The 26,339-nt window shown below is 56.8% G+C and overlaps 1 protein-coding gene across 1 annotated transcript; it reads left to right on the top strand.

The window, feature by feature from the left end:
* Nucleotides 1-6,812: 6,812 nt before the first annotated feature.
* Nucleotides 6,813-22,129, top strand: TTLL10 (tubulin tyrosine ligase like 10). Its single transcript, XM_064587571.1, is given in 14 exon segments — nt 6,813-6,906; nt 7,255-7,374; nt 8,077-8,239; nt 8,241-8,369; nt 8,494-8,612; nt 8,797-8,926; nt 9,704-9,775; nt 10,285-10,370; nt 10,691-10,862; nt 11,774-11,945; nt 12,637-12,777; nt 19,530-19,646; nt 19,974-20,067; nt 20,440-22,129. Coding segments are annotated over 14 exon segments (2,058 nt in total). The 3' UTR covers nt 20,889-22,129.
* The last annotated feature ends 4,210 nt before the right edge of the window (nt 22,130-26,339 follow it).

Below are 26,339 nucleotides of genomic sequence, written 5' to 3'. Positions count from 1 at the left end.
CAGCCCCTCCTGTCCACCATCCAGGGTCAGACGTCCACTGTGGCTGTCCTAGGGCACCCTGGCCGGCCCCTTGGGAGCTGGCCCTGCCCAAATGGAGCCAGCCATGGGCAGTGGCCTCTCTTCTCATACCAGGACTCTTACTCTACAAAGGGGAACTCACTCCCTTGGTCAACCAGGGATGCAGGAAGGACAAGGGTGTGTCTGGGTGCCCTGGCCCAAACCCACAGGCAGAGTGCAGTAGACGTTCTGTGCTGTTTCCCAATGAGGACAGAGTCTCCCTCTCCCCCACCAGCCCCCACAGTGTCGCAGTTAAGAATGGGAACATTGTCCGAAATCGGCGAGGCCAGGATGGCCCTTTGTTTAATCTTTTTGATCTGAAGCCAGGATGCCGGTCTCCAGACGTGCCCAGCTGACTTGCACAGGGGCGGCCCTTCTGGGGCCCCGGGAACCCCACCCTGCACTGGGTCCCAGCTGGCCTCTTGGGAGGGAGGAGGGGGTCTGTCCCTGGCCTCACTGTTACTCATTAACCAGCCAAGAGCCATTCAGGAAACCGGCGAGGGTGCCACGGTGAGCACTCGGGGTCAAGTGCAGGGAAACCAGATCGCCCTCTCTCCAGCTACACCCACAAACACACACGCCTGGAGGCTGTGTGCTGGGGTTGCTGGGGTTCGGGTCTGCAGGAAAGCCCTCCTCAGAGCCGCCCTGGGGCAATGCGGGTCCTGGGAGGCTCCAGCCAGACACCAGGTGACAGGGGCCACTCTGCAGACTCAGGGGGGTCGGGGGTCTCACCTGCTTCCTCAGGGTGCTGCAGGATGGGCAGTGCCCTCCCGTCCTAGAAGCGCCACCGACTCGAGGCCACCTGCACCACCGCCTGCCGATGGGTGTCTTACCAGACACGGTTAGATCTGGGTTCTGTTGTCTAATACTGTCTGGTAATGCCGTTCATCCATGGCCTGACCACCGCCGGAGGAGGAGCCCCTGGAGGGACACCAGGTGGAGGGCGAGGCCCGTGGTCCCATGAGCCCATTCGCGTACTCCTCGTGTCCATGCAGGGACCTCCCCAGCCCCCATGAAGGGGGGGAGGGAGGGCCATAATGGATTATCTGCCTAATAAAGGGTGTGAGGTACCTTGGCAGCTGGCCTCTGTTCATCGCAGGTGCACGGCTGGGCGGGGCTGTCAGGGCACTGAGGGTCTGCAAGGAGTGAGGCAGACATCATGCTGTCCACACTGCCATAGAGCCAGAAGAAAGCCCGGGGGCTGCAGGAACCCCCCCGGAGCCCCACCTAGGACCCTCTCCAGGGAAGTGCCCTCATTCCCTCACCCCCTACACACCTGTACCCCCAAGCCTCCAACCCAGGGCCCCAGCAGCGCATCCAGAAACCTCCCTGGGCCGCTCTCTCCCCCACCCAGGCAGCACTAGGACCCCGTCATGGGCAAGACCCAGCCCTCAGCCTAGAGCAAGCAGCTCAGGGGAGGGGGTGAGATGGGGAGGGTGCAGGCCACCTTTGCTTCCTTTCCATGCACCTCTTATCAGGGCCCCACCACGTCCCCCCAGGCCCGTCTCCAGGGCTTAGGCAGTCAGTCGGGGAGCGCCCTCCAGGTGCCAGACCATCACCATGGGGGTTTAAGGGCAGGCAGGCCTTAATCTTGGGCTGCCCTCAGGCCCCCACCCTGCAGCTCTCTCCCTGCTCCCTTCTCCTCTACCCCCATGCAGATGTCCTCTAAAGCTATCCCCAAACCAAACTTCTGGATGCTGATCCCATCCTCAGCCTCATGGCTGCCCCCCAAAATCCCCTTCCTTCCCCTGAGAATTCCAAGCAGGTCCTAGGGTCTGCGTCTGGCCCAAGTGCTCTGCGCCCAGAGTCAGGGAGGAGGGGACCTCTGGGGGCTCTGGGAGAGCTCCTCCCCACCTTCCCTCCTTCCATTACCAAGTCTCTCCTGAGCACCTTTTGAAAACTCGCCCAGTCCTGGACACTGGGGAGAGGAGGAACGTCCCTGAGCGGGAGTAGCAGATGGTGACAAGGCTGGGGGCAGGACATGCCAACCAGGAGGGCTGCAAGTGTTGAAGAAGCCAGAGCAGTCAAGAGGTGGTGGTTGGTTGGGGGAGGGGGGCTAGGGCGGCCCAGGAAGGCCTCTAGGAGCAGAGGACCAAGTGGGGACCATGCAGACACCTGCAAGAGCCGAGCAGAGGTGGCAGAGCCACCAGGGGCTGCATGAGGTCCGGCAGCGGGACCTCCTGGCCCAGTGTCCCGGCAGCACAGCCCGGTCCCAGCAAAGGCACCAACTCCGCAACCTTGGCTGCAGGAGGGGTGCTGGGCCTTTCCCCCACTCCCCCTGGCCCTGGAGGGAGGGCTGGACCACCACCTCCTGCCCCCAGCACACCCCCGGCTCAGAGGCCCTCAGCTACCACCTGCCCCGTGGCAGGTCAATGATTCTCCCCCTCGCTCCAGGCTGCCCAGTGATGTGCCCAGCCCCAGGCCATTACCATCGTGGAAAAGGCTGGGACAGCACCCACACCATCCAGTTTGACAGGTTATGAGGCAGGGCTCTGGAGTTTGAGCTCCTGTGTCATCTCAGGCAGGGGCCGCCTCCCCAGAACCCACAGGGACCCAGAGTGGTGGGCTGGGCCCAGGAGCCTGGGAGCCTCCAAGGGGTCTGGGTCCCCAAAATTGATATGGGGAGGGAAGCACGGGTTCCTGAGGGAAGACAGGTCTGGGGGTCCTGTGCTCAGGCCAAGGAGAAGACCAGGGGCCCCACTCTCCCACACCCACTGCTGCCCTGGCAAGCCCAGGCCGGGGGGTCACCAGCCCCAATCACTCAGTCCAGGGCTTGGCTGGAGGAGCTCTCCACCCTCCAGGCTGACCCATGGCCACCTCAGGGCAGAGAGTCAGAGACCACAGTCCAGCAAGACTGACCCCTGAAGCCCCTAGTGTCGGTACAGGCAAGCGAGGAGCTGGGAGTGCATCAGCCCCTGTGTGGGGTCAGGGAGGCCTCCCCATAGTGGGGTCACCCACAGGACCCTCAAAAGTAAGGAGCGGTTTAAGGGGTGTGTCAGTCCCCGAGGGCCACCATAACAAATGACCACAAACTGGGGGCTTGAAACAACAGAAATGTATTCTCTCACAGTCCAGGAGGCCAGAAGTCAGAAGTCAAGGTGGGGGCTGGGGGGCACTCCCTCCAGAGTCTCTAGGGGAGGGTCCTTCCTGCCTCCTCCGGCCTCTGGTGGGCTTGTGACCACACCACCCCAATCTCTGCCCCCATCTTCACGTGGCTTCTCCCGGGTCTCCTCTCTCTGCCTCCCTCTTGTGAGGACGCTGGTCGTTGGATTTAGGGCCCACCAGATAATCCAGGAGGATCTCATCTCAAGATCCTTAATCACATCTGCAAATTCCCTTTTTCCAAGTAAGGTCGCATCTGCTGGCTCTGGGGCTTCAGACATGGACTCATTTGGGGGCCACCATCCAGCCGTACAAGAAGCAAGTTAAGGCACCCTAAGCAGAGACACCCTTGAGACCCACACAAGACTCTGGAGGGCAACAAGGCCACGTGACTGGCAGGCAGACACCACATGAGAGGCTGTGTGGTAAAGGGAGATGAAATAGAGCAGGTAATGCTTAGGAAACACAGAATCTGCTATAGGGTCAGGTTCTGGGGTCCTGGCATGGATTTGGGGTTCTTCAGAAGGCTCAGGGATGATCAGGTGGGGACGATGCACAGGATGCCCCTGCTCCAGCCACAGCCCCACCCTCCACCTCCACCGACGGCCCCCTGCCCAGCTCCCCATGGAGCCTGGCCTCCTGCCCCTCCCCATCTCCCTGCTTCCCTCTGGGCCACTGGGTTGCTGTTGCCCAGAGACAGTTGCCAGGCCACCACTGTTGTTTCCCTGGCAGAGGGCTCACACCACCTTGCTGGGCAGGTAAGAGGGGCAGGCAGGCCACCAGCGCGAGTCCTCTCTGGGCGTGAGGGCCGTGGCCGCCGTCCTGTGCCCCCTCCCCACCCGGACACCAGGGACCCTGTGGGTTCTGTCAGGACTCTGCCCAGGAGCAGAAGGGAGACAAAGGAGGGTCAGGGGAGGGGCACCCTGGCTGAGATGAGCCCCCTCTGCGGAGGGTCCACACCCCCAGCGCCACAGCGTGAGGGTCATAGACCCCCAGGCCAGGCCAAGAGGGGTGTGCCTTCTGGGGGTGGCGGCTCCTCAGGAAGAGCCCCTTTGCCCAGGACTAGGTCTGTCTCCCCGGACCCATCCCCCGAAGGGCATCGTCCCAGACAGCCTGCCCCCGGCCAGGAGCCCCCAGCCCATCCAACAATGTCAGCACCTCCTTAGCACCGCATGAGGACAAACGTGTGTTTTGGGAGAAGACGCATGGCGGGACACTGACGTCTCCTCCTGTTCTTGGACATTTTCTTCAGGTTCACCAGGGTCCTCCTTTCATCATACTGGGGTGCCGTTTCCTGCCGGTCTTTTTACCTGACCAGGTAAAAAGTTTATTTCAGAATTTACTCTAAAGTCGAGCTTTCCCCTGCTTCCGCGGCCCATATGGAGTGTGTGGTGACCCTCCTTCACGGCCGGGGCTCCCATCCCGTGACCCTGTGATAAATGCGTGCCGTGAACATCTCTGAGCATAAAGCTTTGTTTCTGTATTTAGAGTTCCGTCCTTCAGAGAAACTCTGAAAAGTGCAAGCGCTAGAGCCGAAGGCTCGCAGAGCCCAGAGGCCTGATACCCGCGCCCACCCTCCCACCCGTTACCCTCCCGCCAGCCGCTTACAGACTCCGCCGTTCGCCACCTGTCTGCACACCCAGGGTCCTGTTTTCTTTTCTCTTAATCTTTGTTAACTTGAATGACAAGAAACGGTAACGCATGCCTTATTTAATTCTCTTTGTGAGAGTGATAAATACAGGTTCTCCCACTATCAGTAGGGCACTCCTATGAAGCCTTTCCTAAGCCGAGATGGCATAAAGCAAAGAGCCAACTTCCATTAATTTATACGGGGCAAAAAAACCTTAGCATTCCCAGACCCAAAAATAACCTTCCTTAGGCTTTTCTGGTATGTTAGGATACATCTTGCTGATGGATGCACAACCTAAACGGAGATAAAGCGCAGACGCCCACAGACACAGCTCAGGGCTCTGGGGCCAGATGCTGGCTGGGGGGGTGGCCCCCAGGGGGGGGCTGAGCCCCAGGAGGGGGCTGAGCAGCCCCGCCCAGCTGCTGGCTGCTTCTGCAAGGGCTGGCTGCAAAACAGCTGAACGCCATTTTCCCTTTTTGCCTTTTTCCCTAAAAGCAAATATCCTCTTCAGACTTCTTTCAGTTAACAAAAGCAGGTACTAACGCAGGTCTTTCGTCAAGGTAAAGCCGGGGTGAAGGGGGTGCCCGCAGAGGGAGGAAAGCCAGCCGCAGGCAGCAGCTCCAGCTCTGGGCTCTGCGGTCCTGCGGAGCCCCCGCACGCCGCTCTGCTTACATACCCGTCCACTCTGGACGCTGGAGGACGGGGCCCGGTCCCTTGCACACCACGCCCCAGCACCGCACACGGTCCTCTCCCTCTGGAGCTGACCATCGCCCTGTTCTACACTTCTCTCCCTGCCGTTCCCTAGCCATGCCCAAATGCCACCGCGCCCTCCTCAGCATCGCCACTACGAGCCCACACCGACGTGTGTCACACGTGTCAGAAGCCCTCTGTCCTCCCAGCAGCCCCATCCCAGCCCCCGTTACTGTGAAGAAAGGGAGGCACGGATGGGTTAGCTGGACTGCCCAGGAACTTCCCCTGGTGCTCTGGATGCCCCCCTCCGGCCCCTCTGCCAGGCCAGCGCCAGGTCCCCCACAGATGCCGGCTTAACTCGATTTCCTTCCCACTCCCGTCTTTGTGTTCTTCCTGCGCCATCTCCTTGAACTTCCAACCCTTCTATTGCATTTTTAATTTCCACCAGCCCTTTCGTATTCCGTGTCCCTTTGTTCTGACCGCAGCCAACCCTCTCTCGGGAGTGGCCAGTCTCCTGTTCACAGCCCAGCCCCTTCCAGGGCTTGGCTTCCTCGGATTCTGCGTCATCCGTTCCTCCCCCCTCTTCCACTTCCTGTGCACACGTGTGTGACTGTGTCCATGTCCCTGCGTGTGTGTGTGTGTGCACAGCTCTCACACCTGGGGGCGGGGGGCCCTCGGGGCCACTCAAGAGTCCTGAGGGATGGTACTGAACACTTGTATCTTGGTCGGGGGGTCCATACCCCCAGCAGGACTCTGGGACTTGCTGCTGGGTTCTGGGAGCCTAGTGGGAGGGGACCGGGGTCTTCCAGGCCAGGCACGCACATGCATGCACTCTCCCTGTTTTCAGCAGGCTTGTATCCCCCCAGCCATGCCGGGCCGGGCCCAGCCCCCACACTCAGCCTCCTCCAAGGAGCCCTCCCATTCTGGGTGGGCCAGGGCTTGGGGCAAGGGACTCTGGGTGGTCCACACTCAGCCCACCCTCAGCCCAACCCCAGCTACCAGCCCAGCTCCCATAATCATGTTGACAGCTATTCAGAGTTTATTCCTCTTCTGTCTTAAGTGGGGACTAAAGCATTTCTTGGGTGACCAGCTGGTTTGCTTGCAAAGTGACTGTCCTCTCTGGAGAGTGATCTGCTGGCACCTGGCTTGTCCTTTCTCTGTCCTGCCAACTCCACAGTGTGCTGGCCTCTCCACTGCTTATCTTTTTTCAATCCTTTAGAAAGTCCTCACCTCCCAAGCAGCCCCCTAATTGGGAAGGACCCATCAAAGAATGGCTACAATCCCTGAAATGTTCCCAAGTTGGCCACACGGGAAAGGGTGCTCAAAAGGAGACATGGTCCTCGGGGCAGGGCCCGGAGCCAACGAGGATGCTGCCGGACACCTTACTGCCAAGCCCCACATCACAGTGCCACCCTCAACTCGGGGAGGCACCCGCTTGGGGCCAGGGTGCCCCTCCAGGCCCCAGAGACCTGACAGCGGCCCTCCTTACAGCCAGCACCACCGAGGCCAAGCATGGCAATGCCAGAGAGACGGCCCCCGCAGGGAAAGCCTCGCCTGGGATAGACAGGATGCGCAGACGGCCTTGCCTACACAGGGCACCAGGCCCTACGGTCACCACAGAGACAGAAGCCAGCCGCAAGCAGAAGCCCAAGTCCAGGATCCCAGGCGGCACCCCTCCCCAGGGCTAGGACCACGGGCTGCTCAAAGGTCCCACAGAGGGGTGGGGGTGGTGTCTTCCCAGAGGTGCCCCCGCCCTTGCGTTCCCGCGCCTGCAGCCCGAAGCCACACCCACTTCATCCACCATCGGGGACCACCCACTCGGACCCACGTCAGTGGGAAGAGGGGGAAGCGGTCCAGGATTGCAGGGGTCCGGCGGAGCCACACCCGGGTGCCAGGTGAATGCAGCCCTGGGACTGGCTCCACCCCCACCCCAGGCCAGTGCCTCCCTGGGGCAGGCGTCCCATCCCCGAGGAAGGCATTCCCAGGGGCGGACCACACATGGCCATTCTTTAGGAGAGGGGCTAGGAGAAGGCCATGCACTGGGTGCGGGGTTCGGACCAGCTGAGCAGGGCAGAAAACAGCAGAGCCGGGGTCTGAACAGGCACAGAGACGGGACACAGCAGCACTTCGCAGTCTGGGCATGCCACCCTGATGGGCACCCACAGTAGGCACTGCCCCTGCTGGCCCCAGAACCCAGCCCCTGTCCAGGACAGGCTGGATCCATCTCCCCTGCCTGACATGGGTCACCCATGACATCATGATAGACATTGTGACCCCCACTGTCCTGGGCACATCCCTGCACATGTCTCCCCGCGCCCCCCCCGGCTCCAGCCGCAAGCCCTAGCCCTCCTCTGCACGGAGCCCCTGCCCTGTCGGTAAGCAGGGACCTTGCCCACTCCAAGTCTGGCCCTAAATGGTGATGACTCTCCCCTCTTGCCCAAGACAGGTTCAGGCCCACGGGTCAGGACTCAGCCTGGGCTGAGATGGGCCCAGATGGCTGGGGGGACCGCCCAGGGGCTGCTAGAAATGGGCAGGATGGCCAGATTCAGGATGGACACCTCCCCCAGCCCCTGCCTCAGAACCCACCCTGTTCACAGGCTGGGCCCATGAGAGACCAATGGGGAGCAACAAGGAGGAGCAGGTCCTGCACTCACTAAGCCAGCTGGGACAGGATGCAGGTGGGCTTGGGGCAGGGCCAGGGGACAGGAAAGCCTCCAGCCAGGCCAGAGCCTCTGACCCCCCACCTGCCCACAGACCTCCTGGACGACACTGGTATTTCCAGGCCTCGGGCCGCTCTCCTGGAGAGGCACCTGCCGGAGGGGGAGAAACAGCCCCACAGCATCGGGCAAGGGCCCTACTTCTACATCGGAGGCACCAACGGGGCCTCCATGTGAGTGGGGGGCCTCAGGCTCGGCCCTGCTGCCTGTGGCCTCCGCATCCCCTCCCCCGGCATGCCTACCCACTCCCAGGTCTCCAAGGCCCCCAGGGTCACCACTGCCCCTGTGCCCCTGCAGAATCAGCTCCTACTGCAGGGGCAAGGGTTGGCAGCGCGCCCAGGACAGCCGGCATGAGGACTGCAAGCTGACGTGGTGTGAGCTCAAGTGCAGAGACAACTACTACCGCTTCCGGGAAGGTAGAGGGGAGGGGCCTCGGGCTCTGGCCTGCAGCCTGCAAGAGCCTCCTGGTCCCGAGCCAGGGGCCAAGTGGTGCCACTGCCCTCCATTCCGGGAGGTGGGGGCCAAGGCGGGAGGCTGCGGCGGCCTGGGCAGCCCGGGCCCTGCAGCACCACATGCCAGCCAGGACTCTGCCCCTGCCAGGCGAGCAGTTGTTGTACCAGATCCCCAACAACAAGCTCCTCACCACCAAGATCGGGCTGCTCAGTGCCCTGAGGGAGTACTCAAGGGTTGTGAACAAGATCCACAAGACATCACCATGTGCCCAGGCCAAGTAAGCCTGCCCCCGCCCCCCCGGGCCCCCACTGTCAACTCACCGCACACCTGTGTGTCCTTCAGAGCAATAGGACCCATCCACACACCCCATCCCCCCCATCCCACGAACCACCCCCCGCCCTCTTCTAGGCCCCACTCCCACCCAGCCAACGTGTCCATCGCTGGTCCTGACCACGCTCCCTGGAATCCATCCACTCACCACTCTGTCTGTTCGTCTCCATCCATGCACCCCAAACACCTGCCAACCAATCCATCCACCTACCCCCACGGACCACCCAGTGATCTATACATACACCCACTGTGGCCCACCCACCCACACCCATTCCCCAGACCCTCCCACACCACTCTCCTTCTGCTCCCCGTCCCCCACCCACCACACAGCTGTGCCTGAGCCACCAGGCATATTCATCCAACTACCTACCCATCTGCCTGTCCATCCAACCAATGTTAACCATCTGTCCCCCCCACCCACCCCCATCCACCCCCAACCAGGCAGGCAGCCCACCCACTCACCTGGCCATCCATGACATAACCTTTACATCTACATGTCCAGCCATCCACCGCCACCCTACGCATTTCAACAACTCTAACCCACTCCCTCCAAGCATCTATCCACTGGACCACCTGCCCATCCACCTACTTCCATCCAAAATCCATTTATCCAACCACCCACCTATCCACATCCCTACCTATTCACTTCTCCAAACACCCATCCATCCATTCTCCACCCACTACTGGGTGGCCACTCAGGCCAGGCGCTCCCTCTGGGGTACAGATCTAGAAAGGACACAGCATCTGCTCTTGAGGAGCTCACGTGGACCAGCCCAGGATGCCTCAGGCCACAGAGGTAGATGCATTCAGCCCAGCTGGAAAGAGCCATTCTGCCCTAAATTGAAGGATGGCCTGGTGGTCTATGAAAAGGGGTTAAAGGGCACCCCCAGGCCAGGGGAAGAGGTTTGGACTAGGCCGGGGTGTTCAGGGACCCATGCAGACCACTCACTGCATGCTGGACACTGTCCTGGCCTGGGGGCACAGCTCTGAACAGTCCACTCACAATGCCTGAGCCAGTGTGGGCTGGAGTGCAGTGGTGAGGTGGGAGAGGGGCCAGGGTGTGGGTGAGGCAGCCTGCAGCCTGTAGAGAAGCCAGGTGAGCAAGGACCCAGAAAAGAGTGCTCCTGGCAAGGGAACAGAACGTGCAGACGGAACAGCTGGGGTTGGGGGACAGAGGCAACCAGCTTTCCAGTGGACACTGTCCTCCAGCTGCCCCCAGGTCAGTCCCCTGGAAAGGCTGGCTGGCCTAGCCTTGGGGGAGGGGACAGCCCTCCCTGTGTCCTCCCCACCTCCCTGCTCCCCCAGGGTCCTGAAAATGGAAGAATTTTTCCCAGAGACCTACCGTCTGGACATCAGGGACGAGAGAGAGGCTTTCTTCACTCTCTTTGATGGTGAGAGGCCACTGGACGCCAGGCCTGCTCTGGGGAGATGGGTTCAGGGACGGACCAGGGACCCGGCACGATTAGGGCGGGGCCGGGCCCTGCGAGGTCGGGGGGGCGTGGTCATGGAGGGGACCGGTGGAGTCCGGTGGGCGATAGGTGGGAGGGTCAAGGCTGGGCCTTGTGGAAGCGGAGCCTGGCAGGGGGCGGGACCACGGCCGGGAGGGCGGTTGGGCCCTGGGCGTGGTCACTGCGGGGCGTGGCCAGGCCATGACTGGGCGTGGTCAGAATGGGGCGGGGCCAGCCAGAAGCTCAGGCGGCTCTTCCTACAGAAAATCAGATATGGATCTGCAAGCCCACGGCCTCCAACCAGGGCAAAGGCATCTTTCTGCTGAGGAACCAGGAGGAAGTCGCCGCCCTGAAAGTCAAGACCCAGAGCATTGAGGACGACCCCATCTACCGCAAGATGCCTTTCAGGGCGCCTCAGGCGCGGGTTGTGCAGAGGTGTTGGGCATGGGCACGGGGCGGCGTTCAGGGTGGGGCTGACCATGGGTCCCGCTGGTTCCTGGGAAAGCTGGTGGGGGTCACAGGGCCCATAGAGGAGTACTTGGTCATGGAAAGCTGTGGTGCCCTCAGCTGGGCCCCTGTGTACCCGGCAGAGGTGGGGTGTCACAACTTGTCAGGGTTGCAGAGGAGATGCCCCTCCCACACACACACACAGGCTCCTGGACATGGGGTAGGGACAGGGAAGCCTTGGTCAGTTTGTTCCCCAGCCTGGGCCCTGCCCCTCTGTCCTGTCCTGCAGGAAGGCCAGCCTCTCTGCCATCCCCAGCCCAGCCAGCCCCAGCCTTCAGGCCTGAAGCCAGAGCTAACCACCCCTCCCTTGCTCCCTCTGCCTCTGGACGGGGTCCAGACCCTCAGCCTCCCACCAGGAGGTGGAGGAGAGCAATCTGGTCTCCAGTAGGTCCCTTTGACCTCCCCATCTGCCAGTGTGATTTCTGCCACAGCTGCTGTCTGTGGCCCCTCCCCTCCCTTTGGCCCTCTGGGTCTTTAGACCTACAGCTCCTTCCACCTGGGATGTCTCCTCCTGGCCATCCACCCTAAGGCCCAGTGTCAGCCCTCCCTCCTCCAGGAAGTCCTCCCTGCCCACAGGGGCCCAATCTGCTCCCACCCTCAGGGATCCTAGTGAAAACTGCACTTTGGGGGTCACTCCAGACACGTGCAGTGGCCTGAGATTTAGGGGCCAGGCCCTCCTTCCCAATTCCCTGAACTGTTCAGGCTCAGAAATGTCCCTTCAGAAGAGAGAGCCCACAGATCCCTGGGACAAGTGGTGCTGAGGACCTGGTCTGGGCCCAGGTGGGGGCCAGGGGACACAGACTATGCTGGCCACGTGCTCAGCCCCCATGTGCCCCCAGGTACATCCAGAACCCCCTGCTACTGGATGGGAAGAAGTTTGATGTGCGCTCCTACCTGCTCATTGCCTGTGCCATGCCGTACATGGTCTTCTTTGGCCATGGCTATGCCCGCCTCACCCTCAGCCTTTATGACCCCCATTCCAGCGACCTCAGCAGCCACCTGACCAACCAGGTAAGGGTACCCCACAGATGAGGGCCTCTCTGCAGCCTTGGGACAAGATCATTGCTTGGAACACAGAGGGGAGTTAAGCTACAAACTGAAGCTCAGGCCCAGAGGTGGCCCAGGCCGGGAGGTGGCCCACTCTCTTTGATGGTGAGAGGCCACTGGACGCCAGGCCCGCTCTGGGGAGATGGGTTCAGGGACGGACCAAGGACAGGGCACGATTAGGACGGGCCGGGCCCTGCGAGGGGGCGTGGTCATGGTGGGGATGGGTGGAGCCCGGTGGGTGATGGATGGAGGGCCAATGCTGGGCCTTTTGGAGGCGGAGCCTGGTAGGGGGTGAGCCGAGGGCCAGGTGGTTAAGTAGGAAATGAGCGGGGCGGGGTCTGTGAGGACCTCAGTGGAGAGACCCTGTGCGCAGAGGTCTCTGAAAGGGTCTTAATGAGAAGGATCTATGTGGGGGCCGGCCTTCACGAGGATCTGTGGGACACTTGATGTTTGAGAGGGTCTCAGCAGACAGGGTCACTGCAGGGCGTCCTGGGATGAGCAGGGCCTCTGGGACTTGCGGGGTAGCTGGGGTAGCGGGGGGGGGGGGGGGGGGGGGGGCGAGGGGGAGTGGGGGCTCTCTGTGGGGGCCCTCAGCAGGGGCAGAGCCTCTGGGTGTCCTGGAGTGGTGGTCTCCAGGTGCCGCACTGCCTCCTAGTTCATGCAGAAGAAGAGCCCCCTGTACGTGCTGCTCAAGGAGGACACAGTGTGGAGCATGGACCGCCTCAACCGCCACATCAACGACAAATTCAGGAAGACCAAGGGGCTCCCCAGAGACTGGGTCTTCACCACCTTCACGGTCCGTGTGCTCCTCCCTAACACCAGCCTGTGGGGAGGGGGCTAAGGGTCAAGACCCTTTATAGTGGGGGGACGGGGTGGGGGCGGGTGCTGGGCACGAGGTGCTCACCCGTTCCTGGGGGTTGTATCTGTACTAAAGTGTGTGTCAAGTGTGTGTGCATGTAAGCAGTGAGTGTGGCAGCTGGCCACTTGGGGGCTCTCTCATTACCCCCTCCCTCCCTCCCTCCCCCTCTCCCCTCCCTCTCTCCTTCCCTCTCTCTCCTTCCTTTTTTCCCTCCCTCTCTTCCTCCCTCCCTCCCACTCTCCCTCTCCCCTCCCTCTCTCTCTCCTCCCTCTCTCCCTCCCTCCCTCTCCTTCCCTCCCTCCCACTCTCCCTCTCCCTCCCCCTCCCTCTCTCCCTCCCTCCTCTTCCCTCCCTCCCTCTTCTTCCTCCCTCCCACTCTCCCTCTCCCTCCCTCTCTCCTTTACTCTCTCCCTCCCCCTCCCTCTCTCCCTCCCTCCCTCTCCCTCCCCCTCCTTCCCCCTCCCTCCCTCCCTCTCTCCCTCCTTCCCACTCCCTCCCTCTCCCTCCCTCCCTTCTCTTCCTCCTTCCCTTTCCCTCTCCCTCCCTCCCTCTCTCACTCTTGATAATTCACATGATACGAAGTTCACCATTTTAAAGTGTACAGTTCAGGGGGGTTTAGTATATTCACAAAGTTGTGCAATGATCACCACCTGGTTCCTCAAACAGAAACAGCCACACCCATCATCAGTCACTCCCCATCACCTCTCCCCAGCTCCTGGTGACCACTCCTGTCCCTACCGATTGCCCTATTCTGGACATTTCATAATAATGGAATCATACCATATGTGGCCTTTCCTGCATGTGACCGTACTTCATTCCTTTCTGTGACTCAATAATATCTCATTGTAGGGATATACGATTTCTTTGGATAAACATTTGTCACCTGATGGACATGGGTTATTCCCACTTTTTGTCTGTTATGAGTAATGCTGCTGTGAATACTCACATGCAAGTTTTTGCATGAACATATTTTCAGTTCTCTTGGGTATATAGCTAGGAATGCCATTGTGAGGTCATGTGGTAACTTATGTTGAACTTGTTGAGGAACTGCCAAACTGTTTTCCACAGGGGCTGCAATATTCCACATTCCCACCAGCAATGTAGAAGGGTCCAATTTCTCCATATTCTCACAAACACTTGTTATTTGTCTTTCTTTCTTTTCTTTCCTTTCTTTCTTTCTTTCTTTCTTTCTTTCTTTCTTTCTTTCTTTCTTTCTTTCTTTCTTTCTTTCTTTCTTTCTTTCTTTTCTTTCTTTCTTTCTTTCTTTCTTTCTTTCTTTCTTTCTTTCTTTCTTTCTTTCTTTCTTTCTTTCTTTCTTTCTTTCTTTCTTTCTTTCTTTCTTTCTTTCTTTCTTTCTTTCTTTCTTTTGTCACCCAGTGGGCGTGAAGTGGTATCTCATTGTGGTTTTGATTTACATTTCCCTAATGGCGAATAATGTTGAGCATCTTCTCACGTGCTTATTGGCCATTTGTAGGTCTGTTTAAGAGCTTTTTACATATTCTGGATACTAGACCCTTATCAAATATGTGATTTGCACATATTTTCCTCCATTCTGTGAGTTGTCTTTTCACTTTTTGATAATGTCCTTTTTCTTGCACAAAAGTTTTCGATTTTGAGGAAATCCAATTCATCTAATTCATATCTAAGAATCCATTGCCAAATCCAAAGTCATAGAGATTTGTACCTGTGTTTTCTTCTAAGTTTTATCACTTTAGCTCTTACAGCTAGGTCATTGCTCCATTTTGAGTTAATTTTTGTATATGGTGGGAGGGGTTCAGCTTTATTCTTTTGTGTGTGGATGTCCAGCTTTCCCAGCACCACTTGTCAAAGAGACTGTTCTTGGCACACTGTTGACAATCAATTGGTCAGATATGTCTGGGTTTCTCTAGAATTCCTATCAATCATATTCCACTGATGCGTGTGCTGGTGTACTATTTTGAGAGTTATTGCTTCCTTCATTCTATGAATGTGCTGTATTATTTTGACTGATTTTCATGTATAGAATCACTCTGCATTTCTGGCATAAGTCACACTCAACGTGATTTATTAACCTTTAAATATGCTGCTAGAGTTAGCTTGCTAGTACTTCAATGAGTATTTTTGTGTCTGCACACATAAGCACACATAAGCACTCTCTTGCATGCTTGGGATGTGTTTCTTTCTCTTCCATTTTTGGAAAGTTTGTGAAGAGTTAGTGTTAATTCTTCAAATGTTTGGAAGAATTCACCAGTGAAGCCATCCAATCCTGGGCTTTTCTTTGTGGAAAGGTTTTTTTTTATGACTAACTCAACTTTTACTTGTTACAGGTTATTCAGATTTTCTATTTCTTATTGGGTCAAGCTGTTAGTTTGTCCATTTCTTTCAAGTCGTCTAATTTGATCGGAATACAACTGTTCATAGTGTTCTATGAATAATTATAATTCTTTTTATGATTCTTTTCTCTCTATGTAAGGTCTTTCTTGATTTCTTGAGTCTTCTCTCCATCTTCTTGGTCAATCTAGCTAAGAGTTTGTCCATTTTGTCAATCTTTTCAATGAACCAGCTTTTGGTTTCATTTATTTTCTCTATTGTTTTTCTATTCTCTATTCCATTTATAGCCATTACTTTCCTTCCTTCTGCTTGCTTTGGATTTTCTCTTCTTTTTCTAGTTTATTAGGGTTAAAGGCTAGGTTATCCATTTGAGATCTCTCTTCTTGTTTTTTATAGGTGTTTACAGCCATAAATTTCCCCCTAAGCACTGATTTTACTGCGTTGCATAAGATTTTGTATGTTCTACTTTCATTTCATTTGTTGCTAAAGAGTGTGCTATTTAATTTCCAAAGACTTGTGAATTTTCCAATTTTCCTTCTCTTGTTGATTTTTAATTTCATTCCATTGTGGTCAGAGAATATACTTTGTATGTTTTGAACTCTTTCATAATTATTGAAACTTGCTTTATGTCCTAACATTTTGTCTATCCTGGAGAATATCCCATGTGTACTTGAGAGGAATATATATTCTGCTATTGTGGTTGTTCTGTGGATGTCTGTTAGATCTGCTTGGTTTATAGTGTTGTTTGAGTCTTCCCTTTACTTGTTGATCTTTGGTCTAAATATTCTATCCAGCACTGAAAGTGTGATATTGAAGTCCCCAACTATTATTATTGAATTGTCTGTTTTGCCCTTCAATTCTGTTTTTGCTTCATGTATATTGAGGCTCTGTTGTTAGGTGCACATATGTTTACAGTTCTTACATCTTCTGGATCTATTATTATACAATGTCCTTTTCTTTCTCTAGTAACAATTTTTGTCTTAAAATCTATTTTCTTATTTTGTCTTAAAATCTATATCAGTTTAGGGCGCCTGGGTGGCTCAGTCGGTTAAGCGACTGCCTTCGGCTCAGGTCACGATCCTGGAGTCCCGGGATCGAGTCCCGCATCGGGCTCCCTGCTCAGCAGGGGGTCTGCTTCTCCCTCTCCCGCTCTTCCTGCTTGTGTTCCCTCTCTCGCTGTGTCTCTCTCTGTCAAATAAATAAAAAATCTTAAAAATATATATATTTTTAAAAAATCTATATCAGTTTAGCCACTCCAGTTCTCTTTTGATACTGTTTGTATGATATACCTCTTTCCATCCTTTCACTATCAACCTGTGTCTTTGAATCTAAAGTGAATCTTTTACAGATAAGATATCAAGGGTTGTGTTTTTTTATGCATTCTGCCAATCTCTGTTGTTTAATTGGAAAGTTTAATCCATTTACATTTGATATAATTACTGGAAGGTAGGACTTACATATTCTATTTTTCCATTTGTTTTCTACATGTCGTATCTTTTTTGCTTCTCAATTCTTTCATTACTCCCTCCTTTTGTATTAAATACATATTTCCTAGTGTACCATATCTAGTGTCATTTCTTTTATTATATGTTTTTTAATTATTTTTTTTTTTTTTTTGGCTGTTGCCCTGAGGATTGCCATTAACCTCTTAATTTATAACAATTTAGTTTGGATTAATACCAAGTTAATTTCAAAAGTATTAAAAAAACACAAAAACCCTTGTTCCTATATAGTTCTTTCCCTCCCTTTATGCTGTTATTGTCACAAATTACAGCTCTATACATTGTGTGCCCATCGATATTGATTTAAAATTTTTGTTTTATTTAGTTTTTTAAATAAAAGACAAAAAGAAATTACCAAAAAATTCCTTTATATGACTTTTAAATTTAACTATGTAGCTACCTTTATGAGTGCTCTTTATTTCTTCACATGAATTCAACTTATTGTCTAGTGCCCTTTCATTTCAGCCTGAAGGACGCTAGGGCAGTTCTATTAGTGATAACCTGTGGTTTTTAAAATCTGGGAATGTCTTGATTTCTCCTTCATTTCTGAAGAATAGTTTTGCCAGATATAGAATTCTTGGTTGACAGTTTTTCCTTTCAGCATTTGAGTGTCATCCCACTGTCTTCTGGAATCCATGGTTTCTGATGAGAAGTTGGCTGTGAATCCTATCAAGGACCCCTTATGATTTATCACTTCTCTCTTGATTTCAACATTCTCTCTTTGTCTTTTGAAAGTTTGCTTAAGGTATGGTCAATCTCTTTGAATTTATCCTAATTGGAGCTCACTGATCTTCTTGGGTGTGTAGACTTCTTTTTTTTAAAATCAAATTTGGGAAGTTTTCTACCATTATTTCTTCAACTAGTCTTCCTGCCTCTTACTCCCTTCTCCTGGGACTCCCGTTATGTATGTTGGTCTGCTTGATGGTGTCTCACAAGTCTCTGTAGCTTTGTTTATTTTTCTTCATTCCCTTTTTTCTGTTCCTCAGACTGGATAATCTTAATTGACCTATCTTCAAACAACTGTTTATCTCCTCTAGTGAATTTTATTTTTTATTTACTATACTTTTCAAATCCAGAATTTCTATGTGGTTTCCTTTTATAATATCTGTCTCTTCACTCACTGATATTCTCTATTTGGTAAGATATCATTCTCATATTTTCTTTTAGTTCTTTTCAAGTGAGGTCTTCTGGGGGGCTAGCATAGAGTCACAACAAATAGCTACAATTCTTTGCAAGTCAAGTCCATTCTATCTCCAGTACTGAGAATGTAGACTTTTTTCAAGCCTAGCAGTAAGCTGGGAGGTAGGGATAAAGCTAGGGCAAGTTAAAATGCTACAAAGCTTGCTCTTCTTACCAAGATTCAAGATTTTTCTTTCATAAGCACTTCTCAGGTTGCTGAAAGCCTTTGGTTAGTTTCCAGAGTTCTGAAAAAGTTGATTCTGCTTATTTTTGCCAGGTTGGGGGGGGGGGCTTTTATGGAGTGACTTATTTTCAGGTGTCCTTTCTCTGCCATTCTGCTGAACCCTTGAACCCACTCCAGTGAGCCTTCTTCTGCCACTGAGACACTCATTGAGGTCACCAGTGACCTCTGTGTTGCCAAACCCAGGGGTCAGTTCCCAGTCCTCTTTTTCCCTGATCTGTCAGCCAGTTTGGACCAACTGTTCATTCCCTGGTGTTCTTTCCTTATGGCTTCCAGGACCTTGCCCATTCCCTCTTGGCCTGCTGTTCTGGCCCCCCATGTCCCAACTACTGCTCTCTGGAAGCCCAGGGCTCTGCTCTTTATCTGCACCCATTGGTAATGAAAGTCCTCTGGCTCCACAATTAAACCTCTGGCCCTGACCTCTCTCCTGAACTTGAGCCTTATATCCCAGAGCCTATCAACACCCCATCTGCAAGCTCTTAAACATCTCAGACTCCATGGTTCTCCTCCTCTTCTCAGTTGATGGGGGCTTCATCCTTCCAGATTCTCAGACCAAGCACTTAAAGATAACTCTTTCCCTAGCTCATAACCCATTCATAAACCAATCAGGTTAGCTCTACCTCAAAATATATTCAGAATCCAGCCCACTACCTCTAGCATCTGAATTATTGCAACAACTTCCTCATAGCCCCTCCATTTCTCTCAGCATACAGCCAGTCGACCCTATTAGGCATGAATTAGTTATACCCCTCCTGTGCTCCACCTTCCAACAGCTCTGATATCAGCATGAAAGGCAAGGTGCTTCCCATGCCCCCATGACATGACTGGCACCACTCTGGACTCATTTCCTACTGCCCCTCCAGTTTGCTCCAGCCACAACAGCCTCACTCTGTTCCCCCAACACCTTGGGCATGCTCGCACTTACAGCTGTTGCTCTTCCCCCAAATTTCCCATGCCCTATCCCACAGACCTTCCATTCAATTTTCAGTCTGCTCACTATTTCCTCAATGAGGCCCAACACCCCATACCCCTTTTTGCAACAACTACCCTAGAACCCCCCAACCCCTAACCCTGCTTCATTTTCTTCATCAGCACTTATTGCCTGATATGCTGCCCAAAATATACAGTGATTTACATGTCACATTTGTTTTCTATCTCTCCTGCTCTGAGTGAGATGCTCAAAGTTCTCTTCACTCTTGAACTCCAGTACCTGCCATGAAGGAGAAGCTTCCCGTGTTTGCTGAAGGAATAAAACAAGAGTGAATGAGTTTCTAGCTGTGAGCCTGTGACTCAGTGTGAAAGTGTGAGCAGGTGTAGCTATGCAGGTGAGGGAATAGGAGAGAGCAGGTGAGGACACAGTTGGGAGTGCTGGTGAGGGGTGTGGCTGTGGCTGCTCAGGCCTGGGAGGTGTAATCAGGGGGTGACATCCAGTCACCCCCTCCCTGCCCCACCCACAGAAGCGGATGCAGCAAATCATGGCCCACTGCTTCCAGGCTGTCAAGTCCAAGCTCCACTGCAAGCTGGGCTACTTTGACCTCATTGGCTGTGACTTCTTGATTGATGAGAACTTCAAGGTACTGTTGAGGTTTCCTGGGGCAGGTGGGGTTTGGTAGGCAGGTGCAAGGAGACAGGGGCCATGTGTGCATATCCTGACCACTCAGGCAAGCCCATGGGGTGGAGTCTACAGTCAGACTCCCACACCCCCTGCCAAGCTCCTGCAGCTGGAGCAGCGCCCCCCAAGGCCAGACCCTCAGAGCCTTAGCCCCTTGGGCAAATAGGAGGAGTGAGGCCACAGAAAAGAAGGGACTGCCCAGGATCACTCGACTTAATGGGGACCAGGGCCTCAGCCTCCTGTTGGCCAGGTGATGTGTGGGGACCATGCTAACCAGTGTTGGGCCCAGGTGTGGCTGCTGGAGATGAACTCCAACCCTGCCCTGCACACCAACTGTGAAGTCCTGAAGGAGGTGATTCCAGGCGTGGTCATGGAGACCCTGGGTGAGGCCCTTGTGCAGCCCCCAGAACCCTCAAACTGGCCCCTCGCTGCTTGCCCAGGCTTGCATGTGCCACCCCACCCTCGCCCCAAATTCAGACGCCTACAAACTTAGTTCTCCAACATCCAGAGGGCCTACGTGGAAACCCCACCCTCTGCTCAGGCCCTGCAGAAGAAAGGCGTCCCTGCCCAACCTCCCCACTAACTTGGTGCGGGCCACCTCATCCTCACCTGGGTCCCGCCTCTCAGCACTCCCTCACCTCCTCCTCTGTCCTCAGAACCTCCACCCCAGCCCCGCAACCATGATGCTGGGGAGGCTGAGTCCCTGCCCCTCCCATGTCCCCCCAACCAACTCACCCCCTCCCACGCCTCCCCAGACCTGGCAATCGAGACCTTTCAGAAGAGCTTGCGCAACCAGAAGATGCTGCCTCTGCGGTCACAGCGCCGCTTCGTGCTCCTGCACAACGGCGAGGCGGACCTGTGGCCGCGCTTAGGGGGCTCCCGCAGCGCCCTCCGCCCGCCGGTGCCCCCGCCCCGGCCCGCGTGCGAGGCCGACTGCTCCGCGCCACCTCTGCTCAGCGCAGCCGACGGGCCGGGCGCGCGCAGGCCCGCGCTACCCCGGAGCCCCGGGGGCGCGCACGGGCGGCCACCCTCGGCGCAGAGACGGCCCCGACCGCCCGGCCCTGGCCCCGACGGCGCCCAGAGCCGGCAGCCCGGGGCCGACCGGCCGCGAACGGGCGCTGGGGAGCCGGCGCGAGAGCCCTCCCCGGGTCTGGCAGAGGAGGAGCGCGAGGAGCGCAAGAACGCGGGTCACCGCGGCTCCTAGCGGGCGGGCCACCAGCGCCCTCTCGGGACCTATAAAGGCTACTTTGTTACAAACGGCCTCTGCTGCGAATCAGGTGGCCCGCAGCCCCTGGATGCCCCAGGCTTCCCCACGCTCGCTCCCCAAGACGCTCCCATGGGGGCTTCCCTGGACCCAACGCCCTTCCCTCTGCCCCACAAGTCCCTACTCCATTGCTGGGACCAGTCCTTGGCGGCTGGGGTGGGGGCCCTGGGGGAGGGGGCTGGGAAGTCTGTCCTACTAGAAGGAGATGAGCTCCCCACAGCCTCCTACTTGGCCCTCATAGGGCTGCCTCTGTCATGGGGAAGCCCACCAGTTCCTGGGCTCCTGCTTATCACCTTGTGTCTCTCATTGACCAGGACCCTACTTGACCCCTACTGCCTGACTCTCTGATCCCCAGGAAAGGGCCTGGGTCCCCATGGAAAGGAGGACTCGCTCACACCCAACCCTGGTGCTGCCCTCACCCTGCCCGGGCACAGCCCCTTTCTGGGCCTTCAGAGCACCTGGGCTCTGCACTCCCCTCTGCTTCCCGGGGCCCCTGATGATCCCATAGGCCCGGCACTGCGGAAGCCCAGAGGACCTAGGCCGTGGGTGAGGGGCACGTGGCCATGGCAGGACAGCCCCGAGGGAGGCCCTACCCTGGCCAGTCCATGCGTGGTTTCAGGTGTTCCCATTCCTCGTGGGCCCAGCCCTGAGGATGCAGAGAGATTCAGGGCCTCTGACGTGTCCAGGTCCCCTGCTACCACTAAGTGTCCAGAGCCAGCCATAATCCCCTCTCCCCTGGCCCCCCCCCAGCCACCTGTACCCATCCCAGTCCAGATCCCAGGGTCCAGGCAGGCAGCCCAACCCCCAGCTACCACCCCATCCCACCCCCCACCCCCCCACCAGCTTGCACACCTCCTCATCTGTTCCCTCTCACACACCCTGCCCTCATCTCAGCAAATAGTTACCACCAAGTCACCAATGCTCTCCTCCTGACCGGCTGGAACCCACTCTCTGTTCTACACTGGAGTGCAGGCAGGACCTGGGGTCCACAGGGGTCTGCTGTCCAGCCACAGCTCTGCTGGGAATGCAGCTCCGTTCCCAGGGAAGCAAAAGCCACAGCACCACTAGAGGGCACCGTGTACCACTGTGTCTCAGGCGGGGGCGCCAAGAAAAGCCCCCAGGCCTGGGGCCAGGGACTGACCTATCCAGTCACTCACAGACCACCCGCCCGACCCCTGCCACCCCGACGCACTTTGTTGCACCCCTGCATCATCTTGCTGCTGTGGCCTAGGATATGGGGTCCCCAGACCAAAGTCAAGAAGCACAAACTTATCACCATAGGCCTGGGGGCCAGGAACCCTCAGCCCCTCCCAGCATGTCTGGTGGTCAACCCTTGAGACCGGCCAAGCTCAGCCATTGCCTGCTGTGCAGCTGGGTCTGTTGGCTCTGTGCTCAAAAGACCGGGGAGGGAAGAAGACCAGCCTCCATGGGGGTGAAGTGCAGTGGCCTCCTGGGCAAGCTGAGTGCCCCCAGGTCTTTGTAAAATACACTGCATCCTTGGGGTCAAGCATCCAGGCCACTCCACGCTTCCTGACACCCCCCTGGGGCATCTGTACCCCACGTCCCAGCTCACAGGCCTCTCCCACGCCCTTCCTGACATCCCATCTGTCCTGCAAGCCCTGCCCACTGGGCCAACTGCGCTACACAGTGTCGGGGTTCTTGATGGGGCCCAGATGGTGCATTCCAGCTCTCCTTCCCTACCAATGTCAACATGGCGCTCAGAGTGACCTGAGGCCTCGGTGACAGGCTTGCTTTCCCCGATGAGTGGGTGCAATGTAAAGAGGAGTGTATGTTGGTGGAACAGCCTGCCCTGCCCTCCTGGGGCTCCCCAAAGGCCTGTCTGTTGCTCTTGGGTCCCTGGCACTCCCTTGAGAGCCCATATGTCAACAAATGAAGTTTCCCAAGAACCACTGCTGTTTGTCCAAACCCCAGAAGTGATGGCCACACCCCTGCCCCCATCTGGAACCTCCCCTGGCCCCACCCAGCTCGCATTTGGCCCTGCTGTGCCCTTGCCAGCTGGAACTGTAAGGACCCCCAGGGAAAGGAAGGCCAGAGGTGGAGTTCGGGGTGCTGTGGGACACCTGAGCATCTGGAGGTACGAGGTGGATCCCAGTATTCAGACGACATGATGGGCAGCAGGCACCGAAGAGGGGGTCGGGGGTCCTGCAGGGGCCCGAGGAGCCTGCCTCAGCAGCAGGGGAGGGACGGCTTCCCGAGTGCCTGGGACCGGCCTGGTGGCACTGTGGCTAGAGTTTGTCATTGGAGGGGAATGTGGGCTCCTGAAAGCTGGGTGTCTCTCTCTCCCCTACTCCATCCTCCCTCACACCCCTACCTCCCCCCACACACTCCCTCCCTCCCTCTCCCTTACTCTCCCTCCAGGGGTGAGTCCTGGGGTCCTGCTGGTGGGTGGGGAACTCAAGCAGTGCCTTCTGCTCTCACCCAGGGACCCCCACCATCCCCATAGCCTCCACCTAGAGGACCGCCCAGCACAGGCCCTCCCCCTGGCACCCACTGGGACTTCCTTCCGCCCCTGGCAGACACAGCACAGGGTCTGCTGACCACCTCCCAGCAGCCATGGGTCTGTTTCAGCCAAAGATCCCACGGAGCCCCAAGGACCCCGAGGATATCCCCCCACATACATCCCGAAGCTGTCTCCTGTGGAGAGTGTGTGTCTGAGAAAGGGGTCTGGAGCAGCCCTGGCTGAATCGGCATCTCTGGAAAGCACCTCAGCTCCCAAAGCTTCCTGGAAACATGAGCCAGGTGGGGGCGGAGGCGGCTGTCTCTCCACCCCAGCACAGTCTCTTACTGAAACACAGGGTAGCACCCCCGGGAGCCAGTCCTTTTCTGACCTCAGAGCCCAGCCCCAAGCAGGAAGAGTGGCTTTCTCATGAATGCTCAGGAAACCACGAGGTGGGGGGCAGGGTGGCCAAGAGTGATGGCCCCACATCCTGGTCAAAGCCCCTGCGTGGCCGGGCCTGGCATCATGGACCTATTTTATCAATGGTGCACATCCCAGCACCTGGGGGTAGTGGGAGACCACCTGCCTCAGGACAGCTCCCTGTAGTGCCCCAGGCCTGGGGCTGAGAGGGGTCAGTGTCCAGTTCTAGCTCTGATGGGTCTCCACCTCTGTCCTGCTAAGGGATTCCCACACTGGCTGAGTCCAGATCTCAGTAAAAAGGACCTTTTCCAGCAAGGGGAGGGGAGGGGCCTGGGTGGGGAGCTGCTGTGGCCTGAAGCTCTTCTGGGAACCAAGGGCGGCCTTCAGGCCCTTATCTGAGACTCATACCCCACAGAAAGGAACTGTGGTTTTCCAGAACAGCTGACTAGTCGGTCCTGTGGGGTGGGGTTTTCAGGGGAAGCAGTGCGGGGTCTGGAGCTGGCCTGGGCAGAGTCTCACGATGGGGTCTCTCTCAGGGCTCAGTGACCCAGGAGGACAGGTGGTCTGCCAGGCTCTGCTGGTGGGCACATACCTGCCTCCACCCCAGGAAGCTGGGCTGAGTAGGAGGGGGACAGAAGCCTCTCAACAGCCCCTTACCTCAGCACTAGCCCCCCACCCTTTCCCCACACTGCCCTGGGCACTGCCCCCCTCCATTGCCCATCCACAGTTCTGTCCCCCAGAACTTGGATTTGCTCAGGCCTCACCTACCTAAAACCCCTGGTGGTAGCCCCTGCCTGCCCATGCCCTGGGGTCTCCACCTGACTCTCCAGCCCCTGTGCCCCCAGGGCCCTGCGCAGACTCTTTTCACCTAAGAGTTGTCCTATAAATCAGAGAGACCCAGCCCCTCCACATGCTCCCTCCCTGTTCTATGTCTTGGGAGCTGGGGTGCCTCAGGGCCAGGCCAAGCTTGCAAATCATGGGGTTCTGGGGGCTCCGAGGAGGGAGGGGAGCAGGGGTGGGCAGATGGAGCTGGGTTGAAGGACAGGGGGCATCTCTGCGAGGGGCAGTGGGGGAGGGGTAGAGAGAAGGGGGCCGATCCAGCACCAACAAGGGTTCCCCTGAGCCCTCCCAAAACCCTGAGATCTTCAGGGCCAGACCCCTCCTGCCCCGCCCACCAAGCCAGGCCTCACTCTCCACCCTCTTTTGCTGCTGCCTGAATCCAGCCTCCACCCCATCCTCCACCTGGGCCTTGGAATCTCCCACCCTGCTCTGTGCCGCCCTCGCGCTGACGTCGGGGCGCTGTCACCCCACATGGGGCCCCCCCATGGGGAGTTTCCATGCTGAGTCAGCCGACAGAGAGGTCCCTCAGGACTTGGGTGTGTGCAGGCCAGAGTGGTTTCTCAGGAAGATCTGTGACTGCAGACGACCTGACTTCACCCCCCCACCACCACCACCCCCGAGACAGCTGAGCCAGGGTTGGGGAGCCCTTTGCCCCAGGGCAGACTGGGGAAGCACCTGTGGAGGGTCCAGGACAGCCCTGAGCATCCCATGGGCGTGGGGCTGTCAAGTGACCAGGGTGGCAAGAGTAAGACCGGAGGAGAGCTGGCTTCCCGAAGCAAGGGGAACAAGGGGTTGACAGGCAGGAGACGTGGCCTGGAGACAGAAGAGGGGCCGGGGGTGTGGCCAGCAAGTCCCAGAGAAGTCTGCTGGGGGGTCTCCCGGAACACAGCATGGTATCTCCCACTGTCCCCTGACATCCAGCCAGTCCACCTGTATTTTCTCATTTATTAGCTAATTCACCTGGATCCTCACCCGGAATTCGGGCTCTGTGGGAGTGCCCGGAGCCTAGGATCCAGCAGGCGCGGAGAGGATGAGTGTTCCCCACGTGAGGAAAATCATGAAGGAGCTGTCAACCCCCTCCTTCCAGGGGTGAAGTGGCTGCACCAAGCCGAGGTGGGGAGGGGGTGGGGGTGATGCCCCTGTTCACGACACATGCAGATCTCTCCACCACCTCCTTGCGGCCCATCGGGACTGAGTGGGGGTGAGGGCCAGTGAGCCAAGGGGCTCTCCTGGGCGGCATGCAGGTAGGAGGGGGGGCGTGGGGGACCTGGAGCACGGGGACTGTGGGCACGTGCCCAGATGTGCTGGCACCTGACGGGCCTACTGTCGAGACCTGCCTCCACGGGCCTGCCTGCCACACCCTGGACAGCCGTGCCAAGGAGTCCTTATCAAAGGGAGTCCCGCCGGGAGGCGGGGAGAACACTGCTCGCCCCCAACAGGCAGGCGAGAGCCTAGAACCATGCCCCGAGGGAGAGGGAACCTGGGAGGTGCCGGAGGCAAGCAGCAGGGCTTGCCGAGAGGGTGGGGGCCAAAGGCAGGCCACTCAGAGGCTGCCCTCCTGACCAGGAAGAGTTGCGTGTAGAAAGTGACTCGCCCTGGACTTGGGGCCGGAATGACACAGGACAGGCACCCCCAGGAGCCAGCAGGCTGTGCGACCAGCACAGAACCCAGAG

Source organism: Mirounga angustirostris, unplaced genomic scaffold (genome assembly GCF_029215605.1).
Source record: "Mirounga angustirostris isolate CCGP_5_RB_7025 unplaced genomic scaffold, mMirAng1.0.hap1 SCAF_4, whole genome shotgun sequence".
In the NCBI taxonomy this organism is placed as follows: Eukaryota; Metazoa; Chordata; class Mammalia; order Carnivora; family Phocidae; genus Mirounga; species Mirounga angustirostris.
This window is presented reverse-complemented; position numbering and strand designations above follow the sequence as displayed.